The 17,867-nt window shown below is 54.8% G+C and overlaps 1 protein-coding gene across 3 annotated transcripts in view; it reads left to right on the plus strand.

Moving 5' to 3' along the window:
- The window catches only part of LOC123577690 (c-Maf inducing protein), a 235,133-nt gene that overhangs the window by 187,588 nt on the left and 29,678 nt on the right, over window positions 1-17,867 (plus strand). For all 3 annotated transcript variants that reach the window (XM_045439850.1, XM_045439851.1, XM_045439852.1), the window contains 4 exons: window positions 5,437-5,499; window positions 7,889-7,969; window positions 13,136-13,239; window positions 14,748-14,852. In XM_045439850.1, coding sequence (XP_045295806.1) covers window positions 5,437-5,499; window positions 7,889-7,969; window positions 13,136-13,239; window positions 14,748-14,852 — 353 coding nt within the window. The remainder of the gene's footprint in view (window positions 1-5,436; window positions 5,500-7,888; window positions 7,970-13,135; window positions 13,240-14,747; window positions 14,853-17,867) is intronic.

The following is a 17,867-nucleotide window of genomic DNA, read 5'->3' on the forward strand; positions in this document are numbered from 1 at the left end:
CCTACCACCACCTTTCTCTGGCATATTATTAACTAATAAACTCGTTGAAAAAACACTTGTCCACATGTAAGTGCAAGTATGTGCCGAAAACTCTGTGCCACAGGCTCAGTGCCACCATTGAGGGATTTACTGTGTGCTGGGAGAACCCGGCAGGTCAGCAGTCAAGAAATAACATGGTCGGGGGTTGAGATTTGTTTGGAGTGTTAGTGGGGCACAGAGGGCAGGCACCTGACATCCTCTGCCAGTGAGGGTACTGGGAGGAGGATGACGGAGGGCTTCTAGGAGGAGGTGAGCAAACCGGATCTTAAAGGATGGGTGGGCAGTCCAGGCAGAGGGCCCAGCACGAGAAAGGCAGAGCAGCGAGGCGCTGGCTGGAGGAGAAGCAGGCAGGGACCTGGGCGCCGGGGAAGGAGCCGGTGTCTTCCTCTCCCTGCTGGCGATACTTCAGCCCTGGAAGAAGGGTGAGGGCTTTGGACTGGGGACGAGCCTGGGAAAAGAATTTTGATCTGAGAGATGCAGGCTGCTTTTACCCAGCTAATTGGGCTGGGCTGACCCCTTAATTGGGCTGGGCTAAGCTCCCCTGCTCAGCAGGCATGCCTGAGAACAGAGGAGAATGTGATCTGCGGTCTGACCCCCAGCCCTGCGTTTTACAGCCTGCCTCGCAGTGTTCTTTGTCACCAGCGCCCTTATCATTATTGGGAAGTCTCCTTTCGTTCCAGAGATTACATTATCTGATTTGACCCGTGGGCAATTAGTTTTCTCCCACTGGGGCTTGGTATTTTTTTATGTGATCGTTTTCATAAACGCTCTCACAAGTAACTTGAGTTGGTCTTACTCAGTCCATCTGGGGTCAGGCATCTGTGCAGTAGGTAGGTGCTGACTGGAGCTGGCACGTCACTGGACGCGCGTCGACCCACAGTCCGAACCGCAACTGGGGTCCCACGTGCTAGTGAGGAGTGGAGGCTTGGAGCTGAATGTGAGCTCACGCTCAGAGCTGGTGCCGACCCTGGGCCCGCCCCATACGAGCTGGGACCTTGGGCAAGTAACGGGAGGACTTCTACTTTTATTTTATTTTATTTTATTTTATTTTATTTTATTGGGAGCCTGGGTGGCTCAGTTGGTGAAGCGTCTGACTTTGGCTCAGGGCGTGATCTCACGGTTCATGAGTTCGAGCCCCGTGTCAGGCTCTGGGCTGACAGCTCGGAGCCTGGAGCCTGCTTCAGATTCTGTGTCTCCCTCTCTCTCTCTCTCTCTCTCTCTCTCTCTGACCCTCTCCTGCTCACACTCTGTCTCTCTCTCTCAAAAATAAACATTAAAAAATTTATTTTATTTTATTTTAAATATTGTTATTTTTTTATTTTTCTTTAACATTTATTCATTTTTGAGAGACAGAGACAGAGCATGAGTGGGGGAAGGGTGAAGAGAGAGAGGGAGACACGGAATCCGAAGCAGGCTCCAGGCTCTGAGCTGTCAGCACACAGCCCGATGCAGGGCTCGAACCCATAAACTGTGAGATCGTGACTGGAGCCAAAGTCGGACGCTTCACCAGCTGAGCCACCCAAGCGCCCCTAAAATATTATTTTTTTTTTTTTAATTTAAAAAAAATTTTTTTCTTTAACTTTTATTTATTTTTGAGACAGAGAGAGACAGAGCATGAACGGGGGAGGGGCAGAGAGAGAGGGAGACACAGAAACGGAAGCAGGCTCCAGGCTCTGAGCCATCAGCCCAGAGCCCGACGCGGGGCTCGAACTCACGGACGTGAGATCGTGACCTAAGCTGAAGTCGGACGCTTAACCGACTGAGCCACCCAGGCGCCCCTAAAATATTATTTAAAAATACCTTTGCAAATATTCCATGAGTATAATTTCATTAAAAAAAGAAGAAGAAAGGAAAGGATTTCACTCCATCCCAGTGTCCTCTTCAGAGACGGCCCCTGGGACTTTCGGGTGACAGCAAACCCACACAGACAGACAGGGTTGTGGTTTTGTGTGTTCAGCATTTATGATGTGATGCTGCTACACGTGTTGTCTCAGAGATGCTTTTGAGTCCTTTCATGCTTCTCTGCCACAAGGTTTCTGGCCTCAGTTTTGGTGAAAGTTGGGGACGGATCTTTCCTTGTGAGGTACCTGTCCTCCGTGACCTCAACCCACTAGATGCTCGTAGCCCTTCCCGGTCGTGATGATCAAAAATGTGTCTCTGGACATGCCAACATCCCTTGGGAGGCAGAGCCAACCCTGGTTGAGAACCACTGGCCCACCCAGTCCTTTCTTTCTACTGGCTCTAGAATATTTTTAGTTAACCAGATGGCCATTCAGATCACTTTCAGCTCACTTGACATAGTAAGCCTCAGTCTCCTCATCTGTGAAATGGGTATGGCAACAATGCCTTTCTTACAGGGCTGCCGGGAAGAGTCAGTGAGCTAATGTTCCTGACACGCTCAGCGGAGGACTAGGTTTATGGAAAGAGTCCACAGAAATCTAAGCGCTTTTGATTAATCATACCTTTTGAAATGATCATAACTCTGTGACCAGGGCAGGCCTTGTAGCCTCCCTGACCCTCTGTCTCTTCATCTGTACAAAAGGAAATAACTCCCACTTGACCTCACAGAGTTGTCATGAGGATCGAATGAGGTAATAGCCGTGGAGGCACAGAGCCCACACCTCACGCCCACTCTGGGCACTTAAATCCTTTCCACTCCTTTATTCCTTGACTCGTTCCCGAGAAAGAGGGGCCCGGCACGATTGAAGAGCTTCAGCCTTGCCTGTGGTACCTCCTCCCGGAGCTGGCCCAAGAGCAGGGTGTGGGGAGCAGGGGCATCCGGGGGGCGTGGGGGCAGGCACAGGAGAGCCCCCACACAGCAGGCTGAGCGCTGAACTTCTGGAAATGAGAGCAGAGCCAGAACCGTGGGCTGAGATCACGCTGGTGGTTTCGTTGTCTTTCGCTGCCCCGTTTCTCCTTCAGTGTGATTCCTGTCACCAGACAGGGCTGTTTATTTCCCGGCCGTGTGGAGGGCCGGGACTGAGAAGTCGCGTGGTGAATAGCTTAGCCTCCTGAGTCACCAACATGGGTTCATACTCTGGCTCCACCGTGTTCTGACTGTGCCACCTCGGGCAGCAGACTCAGTCTCTGGGGAAAAAGGCAAGACCCACACCCACCTCCCAGCGCACGGTGAGGATCACCATGTGGCACGGTCAGCACAGAGCCCAGCACGGGGGGTACCCAGAACGGCCCCTGCTGCTGAGGGTATTACTGTTGGTCTGCGACCGTTGTCGGTCGGTGGTTTGTGGTCCGTGTGGCTGGGGCGGGGAGACGGTGACAGGATGGCGGGCTCGGCCTCGCGGTCAGTGAGGTGCCCACCTACCCTGTCCCACACTGCCCGGGAGAGCTTTCTGCCCTGGGGGAGGTATTCACTGGCTTCATGTGACTACTGAGGCCTTGAAATGTGGTTCACGCAACTGGGGACCTAAATTTTTTATTTTATTTCACTTAAAATCATTAATTTGATGTCAGTTAAAGTCTGAGTGGTCACATGTGGCTAGTGGCTACTGTGATAGACCGTGCAGCCCTAGGCAGATAAGACCCGGGGCCTAATCACCAGCTGTTTGCCAACCTGGCTCGTGGTGTCGCCAAGGAGAACCTCAGTGTCAGTGACTTACTCGTTCACAGAGGCGCGTTCACGTAGCTGGCCGAGTAACTGCCATCTTTTATTGGCCTCCAGTTACACTGCCTCTCCCTGATGGTCCCAGGCCAAGCAGAAGACCTTGCTGAGAGGTCCCTCCGCATGTCCAGAGGCGCTGCTGCAGGGAACAGATCAAGGAGACCCTGTGAACCCAAGCAGGCGGGGTCGGAGCTGTGGGAGTCGGTGACGGGGAGAGCGTGTCCTCACAGAGCCCTCCTGGGAGTCGTGCCGGATCGCTCCGCCCCCCCTTGCCACTGTGTCCAATGCAGCCCAAGACAGTCCCCCAGTGATGGTGGCCATGGCCTGCTGTGTTCCAGGCCATTGGGCTTATCCTGAGGCTGAGACTCCAAAGCTTCTAGAGTTTTCTCTCATCAGATCCGCCCAACAACCCAGTGAATAGGTAACTCTAGTTCTCCCCATTTACAGGCCCGAAGAGGTCGAGTTGCCCACGCAGGGTCACACGGCCTCGCAGTCTTGGTGCTAGGTCCTGGGTCTCCTGTTTCCTAATCTTGTGCCGTGGACCTCACATAGACGTTAACCTTCCAGTAACATTTATGGAGACCTGGCCTTATTTCAGACTCCGTGAGAGGTATTATAACAGGGGCTCCTTAACCGGGGACTCTTTTGTCTCCTGTGGGGCATTTGGCAGTGTCTGGACACATTTCTTCCCGTGGTTCAAATATCTTATTTGAGGTTTAGCAAAATCATTAAAACAGAAATTATGAAAAAAAATAAAAATAAAGAATAAAAATTAAAAAACAAATTATGAAAGGGGAAGAAAAATCACGAATCACACACCATTCAGGCCATGGGAACCTTGTCCAGGAATGGCAGTGGGAACCGGTAAGAATTGGACAGCTTGCCTAAGAAGGCCTGGGGGAGGGGTGCGCCTGGGTGGGTCAGTCGGTTAAGTGTCCGAGTTCAGTTCGGCTCCAGTCATGATCTCATGGTTCATGGGTTAGAGCCCCGCATCGGGCTCTGTGCTGATGGCTCAGAGCCTGGAGCCTGCTTCAGATTCAGTGTCTCCCTCGCTCTCTGCCCCTCCCCTTCTCGTGCTCTGTCTCTCTCTCTCAAAAATGAATAAATGTTAAAAAAAAAAAATTTTTTAAGACTTGGCGGGAAATGAACTCAAGGGGCATGAGATATTCAAACTCCCTTAATATAAAACCGAAGTGTGCCCGGAGACTTTTACCGTCACAGCTGGCTGAGGGTTGCTCCTGGCATCTAGCGGGTTGAGCACAAGGATGCTGCAGAATGTCCTGCAAAGGGCGGGGACGACCAGCCCCAGATGACACTTATCAGCACCTCCCGCCCGCTTTTCCAGTGACTCTCTCTGCTCCGCTTTCCAGGCGGGAACTCGGGCGTTAAAAGAGACAAAATAGCTTGTTCGAACAGTTATAGAGCCACAAGTGCCACAACTAGAACTGAACCCAGGACTCTGCCCCCAGTGCCTGGGCTCATAACCGCTCAACGGTCCTGCCCCGTAGGCGGGGACTGTTGATCTGAGGGGGACGTGCATGGACGTCAGCAGGTCACCAAACCCCTAAAGCTACCTGCGTCATCGTAGGTGTGTATTTTTCCGAGGCGGGGGGTCAGCCCAGAGCTTTTATCAGTTTCTCAGTGGGTGCCGTGAGCCCCTCCCCCCCCCCCCCCCCCCCCCCCCCCCCCCCCCCCCCCCCCCCCCCCCCCCCCCCCCCCCCCGCCAGGTAGGAGTTCCTCCTAGAGATTCCAACTGACATTTGCTCATTGTCTTCCAGGCGATTGCTCCTTTGCTGGAAAACAACCATCCACCGCCAGATCTCTGTGAATTCTTTTGCAAGGTATGGCGTCACTGAAGGAGGGCTGCGTTTGCAGGAGGCAGCCTGCCTCCGAGTGCGTGCTGGGGTCGGCTTGGTGCAATGTGCTGAAAACCCAGGCTTCCCCGACCTGGGTCAGGGCCCCACATGGACCCAGAAGGCGAGCCAGGCAACCTTTTCTTAGAGTTACAGCTCTCTCTCTCTGCCACACAGGTGATCAGGAAGGCCCAGAGTCCGGCTTTTCTCTGGACTATCTTTGTAGCTGTCTTGGGAGAAATGTGTAGCAGGTTTTCTGGGTTCCTGACGTCAGAGCTGGTTTATTATTAGCCCCGGCTCCTCTGAGCACCGGCTGGCCCACAGTGGGGCACGGCCACGGGGCTTTTCCTGAACAGGGAAAGCAGGCAGGGGAATGCCAGGTTAGCTGGGGGGAGCCACAGAGCGGGACATCCACTCCCGCGGACCCAGTGCCGGGCTCGCAGTGGGATTTACACGGAACACGCCCAGGGCATGTCGGGGACCAATCATCCGTCACTCTGAAAGCACACTTCAGTAGTCCGGGGACTGAACCAGCATGCAATCCTGTTTTGTTCTTTGCTGTATGACTTTTGTGTGTGTGTGTGTGTGTGTAATGAGTTGATGTCTTTGGAGAGATGCAGGGCCTAGGTTTGCTGCTTCCCCGGCGCTCCCCGGTCTTGCACCTGCTGACTCACCCTCCTCGTGCTCCCTCCCTCCCTCGCTTCTTCCACAGCCGCATGGTGTCCTCAGGAGGCGTGGACTGTGTCCACCAGTGAGCCGAGCACGTGGCATGGCCAAGCGGGCACCTGGGAGGCTCAGTGGTTTCTGGAGGGAAGGGGATGGAAAACATACTCTCTCTGTGTGCTTGAGAGAGACAGGATTGCCTTATCCTCTCTGGCCTCATCTCTCCGTCAGGAGACCTTTTCCAGCAACCTACAGAGCAGAGGGTGGACCCAGCCTGCTGGCCCACAGTGCCCGGGGCGCGTTCTCAATGCGCGTGTGTGGGCATGTGGCAGGGTGTGCCCTCCAGGCCCAGAGGGTGAGCACCTGTGCGAGTGTGCACACAAGCATGTGCCGCACGGGCATCGGGCTCCTGTGCAAAATGGAGGCCCCCTCCTACCCGGGGACCATGGTGAGGCTGGAGACAACCATCAGGCCTTCTCTGCCCCCAGTGCTTGAGGGCGACGCGCCCCAAGCAGGGTGGGGTCAGATGACCCAGTGTGTGGGCCCCCGAGAGGATGGTCAGCTGCTCCCTTACCTGTCTCAGCCGATCATCTCTCTCAGTAGTTTGTCCGATTTAATCCAAATCTCTTTATTCTGCTCTCAGGCTGTACAGCTTCTCCCAGAGTTCATGGTTTTCAAACCACGGTGGTTCTAGAACACTGGACCTCTGTTCAAAGCAAATCATACCTGAGGGCTCCCGGGTAGCACAGTTTGAAAAATAGTGAGGTGGAAGAAACCATTCTTTCTGGCATTTCCTGACAGAACTCCTACTGGTCGTATACAGAAGGCAACCTGCCCTTTGGAGCCAGGGCTCCCAGCCCCTGGGGCCTGTGAGCCTTCAGGCTATTTTCCCTCTGGGGGGGCAGTCGAGCCTCAGTGCCTCTCCCACCAGGAAGCCTTCCCAGAGAGGGGAACCTGAGGGGAACAAAGCCACCCCCACTGGGTCCACTCTGGGCCAGCTCACTGGACTTGCCCGGCCAGCCTCACCTACCAGACTTTGAAGTCAGGACCCCACGATCTGAGGAAAGTTTATTTATCTTGGGTTTCCCAGGAAAGCCCTGATTTCTCATATCCCAAACTCAGCCCCTACAGGCCTGGGCAGGTTATAAATGTGTCGGGAGGGACGGGGCCTGGTCTGTTCCACCTGAAGGTCTTCAGTTTTCATTTGACACACAAAACACCACCGTGACAAAATTAAAACACATCTGAGAGGTGCATTTGGCCTCACACTGCTGCCAGCTTATTAAAGCCAACAACCGAAAAGCCACAGAGCTTTCAAGATTCTGGTGTCCAAACACTGAGACCCCTGGTGTTCTTGCCCCGGGTTTCAAGACACTCCTCTGTCACACCATGCACTCTGAATCTTGGTGCTGTGAAAGCGGCACTGGATTAAATACGGATTGTGTCCAGAGCTGACGCCTGTCTATACTATCTAAAACAGCCTCGGATTTTAAGATCAAAACAAAAAGCAAACCAAAGATCCCTTCCTCACTTTTCTTACGGCAAAAAGAAAAAAAAAAGAGCAAAAGCCGTGCACCAGTATTGGGCAAGGGAATACAGGCATCAGTGCTGGGCTCCCTGCCCCTGAGCCCTGCTAGGAGCCACAGACCAGGCCCGATCAGCCCTGGCTAAGTCCTGCCAGCTCGGCCCTGACCGTGTCCTTCTGTCTCCCCAGCACTGCAGAGAGCGGCCCCGGTCCATGGTGGTCATCGAAGTGTTCACGCCCGTGGTCCAGAGAATCCTCAAGCATAACATGGTGAGTTTCCCTGACCACCCCCCGCCGGCCCCAGACTGCAAAGCCAGTCTTTTCTTTCCCTTTTCGCCAAAGATTTGGGGAAGGGGGTTGGCTGTCCTGGCCTGACCGCCAGGGACTGGGGTTGGGATTCTGTCGAAGTTGGGGTGTTAACGCAGCCTGTCCTCCTTGGCCATATTTTTTTTTTCTCTTAAGGCAACAAAGTTGGGGTGTTAACACAGCCTGTCCTCCTCGGCCATATTTTTTTTTTCTCTTAAGGCAACAAGAAGGATCTTTTCACAGTAAAAATAACAAAAATAGTGTGTCTGGGGGAGAACAGAGAAGTTTCCGTGTGTAGAATCAGAAATAAGGTCTACAGATGCTCGGCCCGCAAGAAGGGGGAGCGGAACCCCTCACTTCTTCAGTGGGGGCTGGGCTGTCCATAATGGTGTCCTTCCTGATGCACGGTGTGGAAGGGGGAGAAAGAGTGATTTTGTGATGGAGAAAGTGGACAGTCACAGCCATGGCCAGGCAGTCAGGGTCATCAGCAACAGTGACAAGTCATGTGAGGGCGTGCACCCTGGCTGTGATGGGAGGGGAGGGGCACCGTGCTGCTGAAGAGCAACAGTGAAAAATGAGGGCCAGTGTCCAATGTGCCTTACCGAGCCAGCCCCCAGCCTGGACTCAGGTCCCCTGGGTGACATGGAGGCATCTGTGTGCTGTGGCACTAAATCAGTTGCAGGGTACCCATGACTCCTGCCCCCCCCCGCCTGTCAAGATTTAGCATGCGGACACAACTGTGGAAAGGGGCAACCTACAGTTCACAAGTAGCCTTCCTGTCTCCACACCGTGTCCCTAACCCCAATCCGGATGGCAGCGTAGGGCACAGGTGCGGTTCCTCATCCCGCACCCGCGGCAGACATCATTAATCGATTACAGCACTCTTCCCGCAGAGCCCAGAGGTAGCTTCACAATCTATCCCAACACAACATTCCAGGCAGACACTGGCAACTGAACTGTGCTGGCATGGTGTGAATTCTGTTCACCATTTTCTGCCCTGAGCAATCACATACCATAATTGAATTGTTGCTTATTTCTGAGATCCTCCTTGATTTGAGATAAATGCACTTCTAGTTTTCTGAACCCAGGGGAGAGAGATACTCCATCCAGTTCTTTCTCTAGGACCAACAGAGAAATCTCCATGGTGGTGGGGGGCCGGGGGAAGCATGGGTTTCTGCCCTGATTGGGGCTTTTATGGTTTCAAGGGCACTCTCTAACTTCAAGCTTCTGAGAGGAAAGGATTTCTGATTGTTAACTTTAAAATCACCGTGCATGTGGTGTGAGGTGAGGGTTGCACCCCTTCAGAATCCAGAGCAGAGGTTCTGGGGTTTCCTTTGCGAAGGACCTCTCTTTCACAACTTGTCAGTGACAGCCAAACCCCCAGGGCATACTTGTCTGGGCCCATGCCTTCTCGGGACGTAAACATTTCTGCGTGTTCCACGGTAGTCAGTAGTCTGTTTAATAAGAGTTCTTATGGGACATCCGACTTCCAAGGGGAAAAAGTCAAAATTCAGGCAGCCTCCCACAGCTTAACCATACAACGTCTCCCTTATATTTGGTTAGTTATGGGCTTAGAGTGTTGACCATGTAATAATTTTCTGGATAAGATTCAGAATAGCTCCAGGGCAAATCCAGAATTTATAGCATCTGTTGTGGCCTGGCAGAGATCAGGGACCTTCGGGCATGAATCCTCACTTCAGTTTTTACAAACTCCCCAAGGGGATCCTCGCGTCTGGGGATGCCATCAAGCTTTGCAGGCCCGCTCTGCTCTTGGTATCTACTAATTACACGCTCTGAACTCTGTCAGAAGAGAACTATAGACAGGACAGAGGGGGGTTCTCTTTCTGCAGAAGAACAGATGTGTGGTGAACAGTGATCGTGGCTAATGCTAGGCATGGGAAGTATGGTGGGCCTTTCAGTCCCCTTTAATGTTCCCGGAAGCTGATTTACTAGCCATGGACCAGATGCTCGGCTGGAGCTGGGGCTCTCGGCTGGTGTGGGGCGTCTCGTCGCTGGCCTGCCACCAGCCACGTGTCTGTCAGCATAGCATGAGCAGTGACTTCTCTTCACCCCATCAAGGAGGCATTTGAACACTGGGGAAATGGAGAAAACCATACACCACAGAGGTGTTCTGGGATCTCGGGGCTTCCCTTATCCTCAGAGCGCGTCTTCCGCAAATATATCACGCGCCCCGTTTCATGGATGCGTAAATAGAACCTCAGAGAAGAGTCTTAGAGTGTTACTCACTGGACTGAGATAAAAATTAGATACAAATGGAAGCAGTCCTCTAGAATGTTCTCCTAGAGATTCTAAACCTGTTAAACTGTATCCTCAAGAATGAAGGTGGTCCCTGTGCCCACATGCCATTCGTTGGAGTGTTCTTGTGGCAAGGGAAGCAAGATGTGGCTGTGGTCCCTAGTGGACCACTGAGTGACCAGACCAGATTCCAAGAGGAACATTTTTGGCTTTTCCGTAGAGGTAAAATGTCGCTCACCCATATGTCGAAAGGCCATCAGACCCTTCCGTAAGGTTTATTTCCAAGAAAATGACCTTGACTGTCCAGACATCTACTCTCTAAGACAAGGACAGTTACCTTTAGCAGGGTTGGGTTGAAGCAGTGTGCCTAGACTCATAAGCCCTCAGAAGTGGAAGTGGGCATAGAGATGGGTTATTACAACCCTCAGAGAGGATCACGTCCTGGGGGGGGGGGGGGGGGGGGGGGGAGTCAGCCCAAGGCCACACAGCTTTCCTGTCATCCTTTTCCAGGGCGTCAGGGGACTTTAGACGTCTTCCTCAATTTGGAAGCACGGTCAAGCTCCAGGCTTCTCTTCGCTCAGGGGCCTCATCTAGCCCGATGCCCTGTGTGTGTGCCTGGGACTGTGTGTGTGTGTGCCTGTGTGTGTATGTGTTTGCACACGAGTGTGTATGTTCCTTCGGACCTTTCCCCGTGGTTCCTTCTGCCCTCCTCATGTAAGGGCACACTCGTGGTAGGAGAATGGCAGAAGATGAACCCCCTCATTGTCCTGAGGACCCTAATTCAGCCTCTTTACTCCAGGTGAAGACGCAGCTCTAGAAGCTTCCTCGTGTGGGCTGGCGGCAGGGCGTGGGAGGGACGTGTTCTACTCGGAGCTTTCAGGAGGGCCGGCGGGATCAGTTGGATCTGTGAAGACAGTCTCGCTGTTTTACCTGAAATTAGACGCTGATCCGGTGACCTCTTATTGAACGGGTTCCACCGAGCGGGGGCAGGAGGAGGGCGGAGGAGTTTGGAGATGTGACTCTTCCCTCAGATGTCTTCCCGGTCACCCTCGTCACCGCATCGACTTGCCCCCCACCTCCCCGACTGTTCAAAACCCAGCCCACGGGTTTAGAAGTCCACCAACAAAGCTGCGGGTGGGAGCGCCGCCCCCTCCCCCCCCCCCCCCCATTCCACCACTACCCAGACCGCTGCCCGTGACCCTGGGAGTGGAGGAAGCGCCCTCTCCCAGCGGACGTTTCTCCTCTCTGACAAGTCCCTGAGCCAGCGGCCACCGAGGAGATGACCCCCCCCCCCGCCCCGGCTCTCAGCTGCACTGGGTCACCCGCCCCGTGGGGGTGCCCTGTCGGGGAAGCCTAGCGGGCCCAGGCGTCCGCTGGAGCCGCGCTCCGGAGCAGGGGGGAGCCCTTGGCCTCGCTCGGCGCCCCGCAATTGGGTGGTCGCTGAGCGGAGATGCCGGGGCTCAGGCCGGGCCGCGGACGGAGACGTCACCCCGGGACCTCCTGACGTCGAGCGGTTTTACCTGCCCTCCCCCTCCCCCCACCTGCGCCCCTTTCGCACGGACCACCCCCCCCCCCCCCCCCCCCCCACGCACCAGCCCCCTGTCTCCCCACCCGCTCGCCATCCAGGGCACACACCTTCCGTCCCGGGCCACGACCCTGACACACGTACACCGCACGTCTCCCACACACGTCCTCATACGCCCCACGTCTCATGCCACCCGTGCGCGCGCGCGCACACACACACACACACACACCTCCTCCTCCCACACCCATCTCACACACACACACACACACACACACACACCTCTTCCCACACCCCACGTCTCACTTACACCCACCCCCACACCCCACGTCTCTCTCACACACACACAGCTCCTCCCACACCTCTTATCACACACACACCTCCTCCCATATCCCACATTTCACACACACAAACACCTCCTCCTACACCCCGAGTGTCTCTCACACATACACGCCATTACCTGTCCAGCCAGCCTTTCTCCGAGCTTGTCCATCTACTTTCATCGGCCTTTGTGATTTCGTGTGCCATTTGAGAGCGGCTTTTTTCTACAGCCAAAATGACAAGATCATCAAATGCTCCCTAAGTATTTCCTGGAGCCCAGTGGGCAGCTGGGGTCAGCCTAGAGCAGCCCAGGACTGGGGACCCTCTTCCCCCCGGGGCCACATCTGGTTCTTGGACCTCCTTCCTACCCTCTTGCTCACGGGAAGGAACAGGTGTCTTTTCGTTGCTGATGTCTGGAGACACGCGGAGTTGCATTTGTCCAGTGCTTCCTTTACCTCCTGCGTGCCCCCGGAAGTCCCAAAGCCCTCCCCCGAAACCGATGGCCCTAGATTGGGTATCCCCTGACTTTGCTGTGCTGAGTGAGCTGAGAGATAACAGCTCACAGAAAGCAGGGGTCCCAGAAACAACGAGAGGGGGCTCCTGGGGACAAGTCTCTGGCTCCCCCAAGGGTTGCGGGGGGCCCAGCCCAACACCCGCAGGCCCCCTCCCAGGGGTGCAGAAGGGAAGCCCCGACTGGACTGTCTTCTGAGCACGTCTGTGCGGCACGCCGACCCCTGCCCTAGCACGGGCTGAGCCACCGCTGTGCCCATGAGTTCGCCACAAGTCCCAGAAGAGCCTTCAGTGTCAGAACATTTGCTCACCTCCACGGGCGGCCATCAAAGGGGGTGCGCGAGAGGGTGACGAGGCCAGCCTCCTGAAGTGAAAACCGTGTGCTGGGAAGAGGAGTGGGCTGGTGTCTCGCCGTTGCCTTCGACACCAGCGGTTGTGGGCCGAGCAGGGTCCCCCTGCCCCTTCCGGGCCCCCGGCCCCCTCCGCAGCGTGCCCAGCTTCTCCTTCCGCTCTCTCCGCAGGACTTCGGGAAGTGCCCACGACTGAGGCTGTTTACTCAGGAGTACATCCTTGCCTTGAACGAGCTCAACGCGGGGATGGAGGTGGTGAAGAAGTTCATCCAGAGGTGGGTCTCCCAGCGGGACCCCCGCCCTGCCATGCCTGCCAGCCGGCCTTCCTCTCCACCCCAGAGCTGCGAGTCCGCTGATGCCCCCAGGGAAGCCGGGGGTGTATCTGGGCCCTGAGCATCCGTGTTCTCTGGCAGTCTCCGGCACTTACTAGCTCCGTGACCTTGAGCCAGTTGCCGTACCGCTCTGGTCCCGTTCACGCCGCGACCCATAGGAGTTGTTGCGTAATTAAAGATGATGTAATGTGTGAGGAAGCCCCTAGCGCAGTACCTGGCGCTCGGTAGGAAGTCAGGAAACGGCAATCGTCCTAAATAATAGGATTATTTCCGTGGGACCTTGGGTCTAGAAGTACTGAGTGTGTAAGGAGACAATACCCCTGAGGCCCTGCAGAGCCATCACTGGGGATTGGCACAGCCACCTCCCCAACTTGGGCAAGAGGAAGCCGGAGATGCTGGTTCTTACTCCCTTCCAGTGTTTCGGAGGAGCGGGGTTGCTTTTTCTTTGACTTTTAAATTTTCTCTCTGTGCTTTGGTTTCCTCCTCTGTAAACTGAGAACCAGAGTGGGCGCTTCGCCCAGTTCATGTGCAGACCCCGTGAGCTAATTCACGTAAACGCCAAGAATTGTGCGGATGTGACGAAAATGTTCGCGATAGTTGTCCTCACTCCTCTCATCATTTAAGAAAATCAAAGCAGCCTGTTTAAGCCGGTTTTGAAACTATGCGTTTCCTAAATAGAGTCACCTAGAATTCACGAAGAATTTCTAAACCCAAATGAAATGTCCTTCTGGAGGAGCCCTGGTGGCTTCAGGGTCCATTTATCAGGACCCAGTTATGGTTTGTGAAATTTTTTCAGGTTAGGCCTCTCTTACCTCCGGGGGCCACAGTGATTTTCCAGGAATGTTATGGGTGTTATTCCCAGACACCGAACAGCCCTGGGAGAGGGGTATTAGCCTCATTTTACAGATAAGAAAACTGAGGCACAGAGATAGCCATGATAAATAACTATAGCTAGCATCCAGGGAGGACTTAGCAAATGTGTCCCAGACGCCATGCTGGGCCAGGGTGACTGTAATAATTTTTCTTTCAAAGCAGGCCACTTTTGGGAGTGAAATGCAGTATCACGAATGATTATTCCAGAACCCCCAGGCACAGACATGACTGTCTCGGGATGTAGGACTGCCATATGCTGAGTCTTCCCGTGGGTTAGAAAAACTGGGTCCTTGTAACCCACTGAAGAGGAGGCCACATCCCCATTTTATAGCTAAGCACATGGAGAGTGGAAAGCGCGAGTGATTTGCCAAGGCTGCTTAGTTGGACTTGAACCCAGGCACTCTGGGTCTCGAGCCCATGGCCTGGAGCTTGGCCCTCTGCTGCCTGTGCCTGGCAGAGCCAGGACCCGGCACAGGGCTTGGGCCTCCCCCTCCCCCTCCCCCTCCCCCTCCCCCGCCTCCCTGCGTGGGCATCCCCGCTGCAGCCGCCAGCTCACCCTGCCCCCTGCTCTCTTCCAGCATGCACGGCCCCACGGGGCACTGCCCCCACCCCCGGGTCCTGCCCAACCTGGTGGCCGTGTGCCTGGCTGCCATCTACTCCTGCTATGAAGAGTTCATCAACAGGTCAGTCGCCACCCCCAGGAGAGCCTGCAGGGGTGGGGGGGCACGCTTCCACCCTCGGATGGGAACACTGAAGGGCCGGGTCGCCAGGGAGGGCGGCCTGTACCTGACCCGGCCGGGGACATGGGGCGGCGTTCGCTGGGACTGCCTCCCGTCGTTTGCCAGGCCCAGAACCCACCAGGACCTGGGGATGTTACCGGAAACGCAAACACTGTGAATCAACATTGGCAACTGCAAGGCTGTTGTGTTGACTTGGCCTTAGGAACAAGTGTTTTATTCTGAAGGTTTCTCACCGCCTGGCACATCTGGCACGCTGAGGCTCTCACTGTGTGTGAGAGAGAGAGAGTGTGCACACAGGTGCAGGGTGCGTGAGGGGTCGCGTCGGGTGTGTGCACACGTGCACGTGAGTGTGTGCATGTGTGTGCACAAGGGCTGGCAGTAGTTTTCTCCCTTTCACTTCGTAAACACGGGATTTCATTTTGCCCAGGGTCTGCGTGTGTTTCCCGAGCGTCTGTGTGTGTGAGACAGTGTCAGATGCTGCTGGGGGGATAACGTGCGGTGGTCAGGATCGAGCCGGATGGAGTCAGGCTGTGAGAACACGAAAACAGAGCCCATGTGGTAGAGAAGGACTGGAAAAAGGCATGATAGGGCACTGCCTTGGGTCCTCCAGGGCTTGGGTGGAGCAGCTTATGAGGGAGGCAGCCCTAGGAGCTCAGGGAGGGGACCCGAGGACAGCGGTGGAGTCTGATGACCATTGCGGACACCCGTGCGTTCCCCACTGGGACTTCCCAGGAGACTGCGTGGAACACGTCTCACAGTCATTCCCCTGAGAGATGATGGTGCTGTGGTGGTTACTTACTGCTTCCATTCTTTCCTGGTTGAGGCTCGCTCTTGGGATGCACAGTGACGCAGATGCCATGAGTTTGTATAGAGCTTTATACAGTGAGCTCTCGGGTCGTTGGAGAGGATATGATGTGCAGGACCAGGTGGCATCTGTTGTAGCTCCCCTGTCCAGTTGTTCAGGTGGTACACTGCACGATTCCAAGGACACCAAACTAGGCCTAGCTAGAGCTGGGGACATAGCAGGAATATATTTCAGCCCCTAAAGAGAAGACAGTGGAGGGACACCTGGGTGGCTCAGTCGGTTAAGTGTCTGACTCGAGTGCGGCTCAGGTCATGACCTCGCAGTCGTGGAATCGAGCCCTGCATCGGCTCCACAGTGAGCGTGGAGCCTGCTTTGGATCCTCTTTCTCTCTCTCTCTCTCTCTCTCTCTCTCTCCCTCTCTCTCTCGCTTTCAAAATATACAAATAAACATTTTGAAAGGTTTAAAGAGAAGAAGGTGGATCATTCTGAGACACTGAAAATCTGGACAAGTGAGGCTTGTAAAACAACCAATGTACTTTGAGCTCCTGGGGAAGGGGCCACAAACACTTAATAAGGGAATATTTTCTTATGACAGGGCCTAAGAAGGGAGGATTTCTATTTTCCATGTCCTGAGCCGTAGGTCCTGATATTCAAGGGGGACCTGTCCAATCTTGACTCATTTCCCTGTTCAGAAGGAGGTGATAGTGTCCCTGGGGCCAGAACAGGAAGATGTCATACCAGTCAATCCCAAGTGCTTGTTCTGTGCCTACAGCGTGTTATGTTAGAAGCAAAAGACACACACACACACACACACACACACACACACACACACGGGAGATCAAAGGGTAGTGCATGGCTTGGACAACGGACAACCGTCCTCAGCATCCTTGTGCACATGGACGGTCTCCCACCCTTGACCTCCACACTGTAGTTCTGGAGCCGATCTGAGTGCATTGCCAACTTGGGCCACCCTAGGAAGCAGGAAGAGAGTACTAGGAGGGTCACACACTCCCAGGCTCCTTTTGCTCCAAAGGCCTGTGACTCATCTCGGCCTCCCTGCGCCCACGCGGCAGATGCCTGGCCTGGAATTGGGAGGAGGCAGGAGCAGGAGCAGGAAACAGCACCTCCCAGAATTTTCCCTCTGTGTCCTCGAAGCTCTGCTCGGGTGCCTCAGCCTTCGTCTCTCTTGCCCACTCAGCCCTCGTTTAGTGACCGCTCATCACGCGCCAGGTGCCACGGCACCTAGGTGAACCAGCTAGACGGAGCCCTTGCCCTTTCAGAGCAGACAGTGTAGCGGGAGACGGAGGAGGAGGGAGGGAGGGGGGGAGCGAGCAGTCACGGTACGCCTTGGTCAGGGCTGCGATGATGGAAGCCAGAGGCATAATTAACATGGTCTGTGACGGGGAATCTGAACCCTGGCTGCTATCAGTCAGCTGGGGAAGGTTTACACAATCAGAACATAAACGTAGCACGCATATACCCTGTGACCCAACTCCATATAGCTTTTGGCATATCCACCAGAAGACACATACGAGAATGTTCTGGCGGCATTATTTGTAACTGCTCCTCAAATCTGCCTCACCCTCCTCTCCAGTGTCCTTCAGCAGTAGGATGGTTGGACGCTTGGGGTGTGTTCACACAGAGGAACGCTAGAGAGGGGCAAGAATGGATGAACCAGAACGAGCAAACTGTGAATGAATCGCACAAATGCAGAACTGACCAAAAGGGGCCAGATCCGAAAGATACATACGGTGCGATTCTTTTTCCTGGAACTTCAAGAATAGGCAAAAGGAATCTGTGGTGATAGAGGCCAGGAGAATGGCCACCTTTGGGGTGGGGAGTTAGAGGAAGGGCATGAGAGAAACCTCTGGGTTCCTGGAAGTGTTTCACATCTTGCTCTAGGTCAGTGGTTTGAGAACCAGTTGAGACCGGGAGCCGTCTTGACGCCCCAGGGGTATCTGGCAGTGTCTGGAGACATTTGGGGCTCCCATGACTTGGGCCGGAGTTGGGGTGCTGGGTGTATCCAGCGGGTAGAAGTCAGGAATGCTGCTGAGCATACTCCCACGTGCACGATGCCCCTCCTCCCCCCGCCCCGGGAAACAATCTGGCCCCGAGTGTCAGTGGTACCAAGGGGGAGGAGTCCCGATCTGGTG

This window comes from Leopardus geoffroyi, chromosome E2 (genome assembly GCF_018350155.1).
Source record: "Leopardus geoffroyi isolate Oge1 chromosome E2, O.geoffroyi_Oge1_pat1.0, whole genome shotgun sequence".
Taxonomy (NCBI): domain Eukaryota; kingdom Metazoa; phylum Chordata; class Mammalia; order Carnivora; family Felidae; genus Leopardus; species Leopardus geoffroyi.